This window comes from Panthera onca, chromosome Y, assembly GCF_046562875.1.
Source record: "Panthera onca isolate mPanOnc1 chromosome Y, mPanOnc1 haplotype 2, whole genome shotgun sequence".
Taxonomy (NCBI): Eukaryota; Metazoa; Chordata; class Mammalia; order Carnivora; family Felidae; genus Panthera; species Panthera onca.
This window is the reverse complement of record NC_138358.1, coordinates 29,568,107-29,576,628: the sequence shown is the minus strand read 5'-3', so window position 1 is coordinate 29,576,628 and position 8,522 is coordinate 29,568,107. Positions and strand designations below refer to the sequence as shown.

General features: G+C 62.9%; 1 protein-coding gene across 1 annotated transcript; it reads right to left on the bottom strand.

Moving 5' to 3' along the window:
* Nucleotides 1-352: 352 nt before the first annotated feature.
* Nucleotides 353-3,856, bottom strand: SLC25A6 (solute carrier family 25 member 6). Its single transcript, XM_081794554.1, has 4 exons — nucleotides 3,625-3,856; nucleotides 2,630-3,116; nucleotides 1,439-1,579; nucleotides 353-935 (listed from the first exon to the last, which is right to left on the bottom strand). Exons 1-4 carry the CDS (start codon nucleotides 3,733-3,735, stop codon nucleotides 778-780), a joined length of 897 nt encoding a protein of 298 aa, XP_081650680.1. The 5' UTR covers nucleotides 3,736-3,856; the 3' UTR covers nucleotides 353-777.
* Between the last annotated feature and the right edge of the window lie 4,666 nt (nucleotides 3,857-8,522).

Here is an 8,522-nt window from a genome sequence, read left to right as displayed (position 1 = left end):
GGGTGGCCCTCGTGACAGGCGGACGCAACGCCAGGACCGAACATTCAGCCTGCAGGGCGTCTCCCACACTGACCGGTGCACTGGGGCAACAGGCGCACAGGACCTGCCCCCGAGGTCTGGTGCCGAGACATGTGGGTCCCCGCAGGAGCCAGGGCTAACGTGGGCCATGGGACGCGGTTCCTGGAGGCCCTTTCTGGGCTGGGGTTTTCTTAGCACAAGTTGCTACAGCACAGCACTTGAGGGGGAGCGAGGAGGGGGGATACTGTTTTCAACCCCTGCCGCTGCCTGGGCTGCCGGAGGAACCCCCCCTCTCCCGGCACGCTCAGCTGAAAACAAACCACCAGAGTCTCTCTCTCTGTCCCGTTTTTTATGGTTTTGCAGAATGCCCGACACGAAACATAATTGCAAATATTCGGCTGTGCAAAAGAGAATAGTGCTTAAGTACAAATGGAGACATGATTCTTTTTTAAATAAATACTTAAACACAACTAAGGTCCCACAAGCACCTGGACTCTAAGGTCTGTGGCCGAGCTGCCTGCCTGCCTGCCTGCCTGCGGACTCGTGAAGACAGACGTCCTCCTTCCCCTCCCCCCCAACCAATACATGGAATCTGGTGCCAATGGTCGATCACAATGAGCCCCTTTAGAACCTGCCCCAGGCCTCTAGAGGCGATCTGGCCGGGGCCGGGACCCTGGAATTTCTCGAAGATCACTGGTCCGTAACAGTTACAAGTATTCTACAGAATTCCCTCGGTGCCTGCGTCCGGGGGAGGGGAGCCTAGAGGACTTTCTTCAGCTCGTCGTACAGCACGAGCACAAAGGCGCCCCCCATGCCCCGCAGGACGTTGGACCACGCACCCTTGAAGAAGGCTTTGCCCCCTTCGTCTTTGAAGATCTTCCGCCAGCAGTCGAGGGTCCCCTTGTACATGATGTCGGCTGTAAGAGAGAGACGACACTTACTGGGAGGTTACTGTGAAGACGACGTTACGGGAACCACGAAAGGCACGTGGCAGGCAGCGAAACCAGCTGCCGCGACCCGGGAGACGTGGTTCCTCGTCAGGGAGAAAAGGGAGGCAGCGCACACCCGTGGCCCCAGCTCACAGCCCTGCCGGCCCACTGTCGTGGTCGAGGAGGAATGCGGAACTCAGGCCCCACCCCCACCTCGGGAACCATGCGAGGCCCTTGGCCACTCGGGAGACCAGGGAGCGAGCAGGTACCCGGGGGGTCAAGGGCTGGCGGGACAAGAGTAGCGCCCTTCAGCACGGCCTCCCGTGCCCGCGAAGCCGGCACACTTTGGAACCGGACGCTGCCCCAAGCGGTGCGGGAAGCGGCTCACGTGAGGAACGCGAGCCCCTTAAAGGCTGCGACCAGGACGCCCTTCCCGCCAGGAAGGGTTTCTCGGACTTTGTGGTCCGGCCACCAGAACGGACACACGATACCTCCTTTGCGCCCCGACTGCATCATCATGCGCCTCCGCACGGTGTCGAAGGGGTAGGAGACCACGCCCGCCACGGCCGTCACCGTCTGCGCGATCATCCAGCTCACCACGATGTGGGTGTTCTTGGGGTCCGGGAGCATGCCTGCGGGGTCAGCAGCCGACGTTAGGCCTAGTGCTGCCCACCCTGCCCCCTCGAGGGGTTCCCAGCAACGGGTCACGGAGACCAGGTATCAGACGGGCTCGGCCACAGAGCCTGGACGGGGAGGGGGGTGGGCGTGCTGAAGCCACGTGCAGGCCACGGTACAGTGTGCCAGAGACCCATGATTAGTGCCTGAGAGTGACTTCCCTCTACAGCAAGGGCCGGACGAACCTTGGAAGTGATCATGCCAGACAGCACGAGGCTATCCTTTTTTTGGACCTTTATTTTTGAGACAACCCGAGTGGGGACGCAGGCCCTGAACCCACAAACCGTGACATCACGACCTGAGCTGAAGTCAGACGCTCAACCGACTGAGCCCTCCAGGCGCCCCAACGCGAGGCTGCTCTGTTGCAAAGACCCCCAAACCTTGATGACAGCTGCTCTCAGCTTGCTTTCAGGGTGTGATCTGTGAGCCCCTGAAACTCACAGAGGAGCCCCAATACCTAGCAGGTAGAAATCGAGCTGTACTGAGGCAGAGCGTCTTAAAAAAAAAAAAAAAAAAAAAAAAAAAAAAAAAGTTAAAAAGTGAAAGTAAGGCCATCAAAGCCGGCTGGGCCCTAAGCAGCAGGACGGACATCCTTGTAAGAAAAAAGTGAGGGACGACCTTGCTGGCTCAGTCAATTACGTGTCTTGAATTCGGCTCAGATCATGATCTCAGGGTCTGGGGGTTCGAACCCAGGGTGCTGGGCTCTGTGCTCACAGCGCGGAACCTGCCTGACATCCTGTCTGTCCCTCCCCAAATAAGTAAGTAAACTTTAAAAAATTTTTAAAAACGTGAAATCTCAACGCACAGAAAGGTCACATAAGAACACACGGGCAGAACCACCCTCTACACACCCAAGAAGCCAGCGGAACATCAACAACTGTGAAACCCCCCTGGTCCCTCGCCCCTCCCCCCGCCCCCCCCCCCCCCATCTGAAGCACACTGGGCACTCAGCGGACCTCTGCGTCTGAACCACCCCGATCCCTCGCCGGCCGGGCCCACGCGCTTACCCTTGGCCGTGTCATACACGCCGAAGTAGGCCGCCCGGTAGATGATGATGCCCTGCACCGACACGTTGAAGCCCTGGTACAGGCCGCGGATGCCGTCAGACTTGGTGATCTTGACCAGGCAGTCTCCCAGGCCCTTGAACTCCCGCTCGGTGCCCGACTTGCCCACGTCGGCGGCCAGACGGGTCCTGGCGAAATCCAGCGGGTACACGAAGCACAGCGACGTGGCTCCGGCCGCCCCGCCCGACGCCAGGTTGCCGGCGAAGTACCTCCAGAACTGCGTGTGCTTGTCCACGCCCCCCAGGAAGATCTGCTTGTACTTATCCTTGAAGGCGAAGTTGAGCGCTTGCGTGGGGAAGTAGCGGATGACGTTGGCCAGGTTGCCCCTCCAGAAGGACAGGACGCCCTGCTCCTTGGGGATGCGCACGATGCAGTCCACGATGCCCTTGTACTGCTTGTCGGCGGCGATCTGCTTGCTGGCGTGCTGCACCTGCAGGGCGGGCGGGCGGGCGCGCGCTGGCAACAGGGCCCCAGGACAGGCGCGCCCCCGAGCGGCGCCGGGCCGCCCCCACTCCCGCTCCCGGCGGCAGAAGCCGCTCCACGGGAACGACTCTTCCGTCACCCGCCCCCAACCCCCAACCCCCAGCCCCCGGGCGCACGCGCGCCACTGCCCTCCCGGCGCGGACCGCGCCTGCGCGCCCGCGGACCCGCCCCCACGCCTGCAGCAGCGCCCACGTGACCCCGCGCGCCCGGCCCGGCCCCGGAACCCGGCGGCGCGCGGACAAAGCGGCGCGGCCTCGCACTTCCGGCGCCCGCCCGACTGCAGGCTCCGCTGCACGCGGCCCGCCGGGCCTGATGCCGCCTCCCCGCTCCCGGACCCCGGGCCCGCCACCGGGCGCACGCCGACCCCCCCCCCCCCCGCCCGCCTCCGTCCCCGCGCGCGCGCGCGCGCGCGCGCACACACACACACACACACACACACACACACACACACACACCTGCAGCAGCAGCTTAACCCGCTCGATCGGGGCCACCGCCGTCTTGGAGATGGCGGCGGCGATGCCTCCGGCCAGGAAGTCCTTGGCGAAAGAGATGGCCTGTTCCGTCATGGTGGCGGGGCGGGCGGCACGGCGGGAGGAGTGCGGGCTGCGGGCGCGGAGAGCCGGAGGGTGGGCGCCGCTGGCTCAGCCCTGCCGCCGCCGGGACCGAAAAGACGGGGCGGCCAGCGCGCAGCCGCTAAGGGGACGACGCCCCGCCCCGCGCCCCCGCCCGCCGCCACCATTGGCTGCGCCGCGCGCCGGCGCCCCGCCCCTCCCCGCGCGCCGCGCCCCCGCGGCCTGCCGGGAGCCGCTCTGCGCCCCGCCCCGCGGCCCCGAGCGCCGCGCCCATTGGTCGCGCCGCTGCTGCCGGCCGCGCGCCTCGCCCCGGGGCCTGGCGGGAGCCGGGCCCCGCCCATGCGCCGTACGGGCCGGGTGGAGGCGGGGGGTTGGCTCGGCCGGCCCCGTGACCTTGTCAAGGTCACGCGGGGGCAGCAGCGCGCGGCGGAGGGAGACGGCTGGGGGGCGCTGGGTTCCCGCGCTCGGGCTCCTCCCAGACGCTGCGAGGCGCTCGTCCCGGCGACCTCCGATGCCCGGCTGTGACCTGCACGCTCGTGCCGAAGACGCCCGAGCGCCAGCCGCGACCCTGGGCTCTCCCTGCTGACCTCCGAGGTCAGGTCTCGACCCCAGCGCTCGCCCCGAAGACCTCGGGCCCTGACCCCGACCTCCTGCCTCGTCCCGCTGACCGGTGCTCCGCCGCGGCCCTTAGGCTGCCCCCCCAAAGCCCTGTCTGAGCCGCGACCCCTCGCTGCCGACGCCCGAGGTCCGGTCACCACCCCCACGCTCACCCTGAGGCTCTTCGGGCTGCACCGCTGGCTGCCCCCGCCCGTCCTTAACCGGAACACCCCCCAGGCTGGCGCGCCCCCCTGCCCGAGACCCCAGACCGTCCAGCCTCTGCGGGCGCCCAGTCCCCCTGGAGGACCCGTCCGTGCCCTTGGTGGCCCTCCCCGCAGGGGGCCCTTGCTCCCCCAGCCGCACACGTGGCACACACGCGCCCGCGTGACCCGCCACCCCCCTGCGCCCCCAGCAGCACATCCCTGCGGGGAGGCTCACCAGCCCAGACGGCTTAAGACGTGGTGAGCTTTTTACTGACTCGCAAGCAAACGTCCCGACTAGGAAACGCAACATTGGCTCAGTTTTACGTGCTGTAAACTGGAAGCTCGAGAACAGATCCTGGGAGCAATCCTCACCCCAGGACTGTCTTCCTGTTTGTTTTCCTTTCTGCCCTCTGCTTCCTTCCCCTTTTCTCTGTGCTTGCCACACTGTGGTTTCCCGTGTCCCCAGTAGCAGGTGAAAACCTCTGGCACCGGATGGATCAGTGCCCGCAAAGCGCCCGGGAAAGCCCCGGGCACCAGTGCGCCGTGTCCTTGCCAACGCCCGCCTCTGCTCTGTGCTGACCTCCAGGACAGGCCGGTCCTGCTCAGGGCGCCTGAGGCTGGCCGGCAATGCAGACGCTGACCCTGTTGCGGGGGGGGGGGGGGGGGGGGGGGGAGGGGAGGGGAGGGCGTGGGGGGGGGCACTCAGAAGTAGCTTAAACGGTGACAGGGTCTGGGCCCCTGAGCATGGCTGTGGGGGGAGGGGGGGGGGGCTTGGAGGTTCTGGCACATTCTCGAGGCTTCGCAGGGACAGGAAGTGGAGAATGTCCCCGGACGGCCCCACGGCCACCAGGAGCAGCCAAGGGGCTCTGCAGCGGGAGGTGGTGGGGATGCTCGCCGGGGACCAGGCAGTTAGCTCAGGGGGCTGGAGCTGGGCGCTCCCAGGTGAGAACAGCATCAGCCCGTCTGGGCTGGAAGGGACCCTGGCAGTGATGATCACCGCCCGGCAGGGGAGGGTGGGGGGAGGGACCTCCAGGGCCTCTCAGCTGCTCACCCCGGATGACACTGGGACTCCAGGCCCAGGACCTGGCATGAAGTGCTTCTGTGCAGCCAGCGTCCTAAGCAGGTGGGGGCGGTTACCCTCCGGTCCGCTCCCCTTCCCCCCCCGCTCCTGCGCTGCGCTTGGATTCCCAGTGACCACCCCAGCGGGCCGCACTGAGCCCCATGGTCCCTGGAGCCCCATGGTCCCTGGAGAATGCTTCTGGGACGAAGGAAGACACACAGTCTCTTTCCCTCATCGCTAATCGCTGTCCAGAACACGTTTTTCCGCGGCGGGTCGACTCAGGCACTCCACTGTGTGCCCTTTGTGTCTCTGTGGTTGGGGGGGCGGGGGGGGGTGTGCGTGGGTGCCACGCAAGAGGGCAGCGGCGTCTCCAACACCAGAAGCCCAGAACCCCGTGTACCTGGGGACAGCCGGTCTGGGGAGACTGCCCCCCTGAGACGGGCAAGGGGGAGAGGATGCCCGAAAGGCGCTGGTGGGGGGACGCAGGGTGGGCCGGGTCCCGCAGAGGCTCACGTTTCCCGCCTCCTGTGGGCAGGCTCAGAAAGGTCCCCATGGCTAAGAATTAAGCCAGCGGTTGGAAGGAGCTGGAGGCCAGCCTTTGCTGGGTAGTCGATGCTTAAATCTGCTTCCCCAGAGCATCTGAGAAATGGGCCTATTGATTAAAAAAAAAGATTTTAATGAAAATGCATTTTAAGAGACCATGCGTGGAGTGCCTGGGTGGCTCAACGGAGTATGTGTCTGACTTTGGCTGAGGTCACGATCTCACGGTTCGTGGGTTCGAGCCCCACGTCCGGCTCTGTGTGGACAGCTCGGAGCCTGGAGGCTGCTTCGGATTCTCTGTCTCCCTCTCTCTCTGTCTGCCCCTCCCCTGCTCGTGCTCTGTCTGTCTCTCAAAAATGAGTCAATGAATCTCACCTGGAGGGTGGGGCTCAGGTCAGCCACAGAACTCCAACCTCCTCCATTCGTCAAGACCACAGATCCTTGAAACTCCTTTGCACTCTGTGCCCACACACTATCCGTTCTTTGTCTGACTCCTCTAAACATACCTTTTGCCCAAAATTCCTCGTTTTAAAGTTATGTATTTTGTTTTGAGAGAGACAGAGTGCAAGCAGGGGAGGGGCAGAGACACAGACGGAGAGAGAGCATCCCAAGCAGGCCCCATGATGTCAGCTCAGAGCCCCGTGTGGGGCTCCAACCCACGGACCGTGAGATTGTGACCTGAGCCAAAGTCAAGAGTCACACGCGTGACTGCCGGACCACCCAGGCAGCCCGTTTTGTCACAATATTCCTAGTAAAAGAAAGCTCAGGACGTATAGTACGGAGGTCACACGTTCTCTTCCTATTTTGGGGATGTTTTGCCTCAAGAAGTTCCCGCAGACGCGGGAGGGTGAGCGGTTGCTTTCCGCCCGGGTCCTTGGTTTACGGGCACACTTGTGGGTGTGCAAACTCCGGGCGGGCTGAGCTCTGCGCGGCGGCCCAGGCACGTGGCTGGTCGAGGTCGCTGGGAACAAACGCGGTGTCCTTGCCAGGGCTGTGCGGCCAGGCTGACACATAAAACGCGCCCCCGCAGGGCCTGGCCCCTCCAGGATGGGGGGGGGGGGGCGGGGAGGCAGACGGGCGGACCAAGGTGACCGGGTCAGCGTCACGCGGCTCTGCCCGGCTGGGGCTGGCACGAGGCGGGTGTGTCCCTCCAGGCTGCTGAGCACCAGCCAGGGGTGGGGGGTGGGGGAAGGGACCCAGGGCAGGAGCAGTGCTGTTTTACTGCGGGTCAGGTCGTCCCACAGACAGCGGCACTGGGGCATGAAGGAGGCTGGAGCCCTTCACCTGTGTTCTTACATGGAGGAGGGTGGGGAGGAGGCAGGAGACGGGGGACCCACCGGACGGCACCGCCCCTCCCCTCGGATCAGCCTTTCATTCCTTTTTCCATCCCAGCCTCCCACAGACACACGACTTCTGATTAAAAAAAAAAAAAAAAAAAACATTGGGATAGTCTGGGGGGCTCAGTTCAGCATCCGACTTCGGCTCAAGTCAAGATCTCATGGTTCCTGAGTTCAACCCTTGCATCAGGCTCCGCGCTGACAGCTCAGAGTCTGGAGCCCGCTTCAGATTCTGTGTCTCCTCCTCCCTCAATCACACTCTGTGTGTGTGTGTGTCTCTCTCAAAAATAAATACAAAATTTAAGAAAATTAGAGAAAAAACAATTAATGTCTGTGTGGAAATCTAGAATTATAATCCACAACATGTAGTATATACATAATAAGTATGCGTAGCTACAGAATTCTATAAAACACACAAAATGTATCTTATTTATATAAAACACATTTGTACACAGGGGAAACTAATTTGCGTGTAATTGTGCATTTTTATGAGTTACATACAGTGGCTTGTAGGCGGAAAGTGTGAGCGAAATGACTCCCATCAGCGCCTGGGGGGCTCAGTCCTTTCAGCCTCGGACTTGGGTTCAGGTCATGGTCTCAGGCTGGTGAGTTCGAGTCCCGCGTGGGGCTCACTGCGGGGCCTGCTTGGGATGCTCTCTATCTCTGCCCCTCCCCTGCTGGCTGGCGCGCGCTCTCTCTCTCTCTCTCTCTCTCTCTCTCTCCCCCAAAAATAAACATTCAAGATAAGTAAATAAATCAATGAAGGTGTCCGTGTATGTTTTTATAATCATCATACGATGGCCTGACGACGAGAGAAATTAGCGAAATACCCAGCAGACTCGAGCGGGAAATAGGTCGCTTGGGGACACAGGTGGCCAGCAGGCCTCTCGACCTGTTAAACCGCCGCGTGAACCACCAGCTCCCTAGACACGACTTCTGATGCTTTTTGTGGACGGAAGCGGCCCTGCGGCTCAGCATCTGGGCAGAGAGGGTAGGAGAGAGGACGCCCCAGGATCCCCCCCCCACCCAGCATCCCGGCAGAGA

Excerpts from the sequence above, each read along its gene's own strand:
- SLC25A6 (XM_081794554.1), bottom strand. The coding sequence starts at position 3,735 with ATGACGGAACAGGCCATCTCTTTCGCCAAGGACTTCCTGGCCGGAGGC. Across the intron at positions 3,117-3,624 it reads GGGTTAAGCTGCTGCTGCAG|GTGCAGCACGCCAGCAAGCA; the intron begins GTGTGTGTGTGT and ends CCCGCCCTGCAG. Across the intron at positions 936-1,438 it reads GCAGTCGGGGCGCAAAGGAG|CCGACATCATGTACAAGGGG; the intron begins GTATCGTGTGTC and ends TCTCTCTTACAG.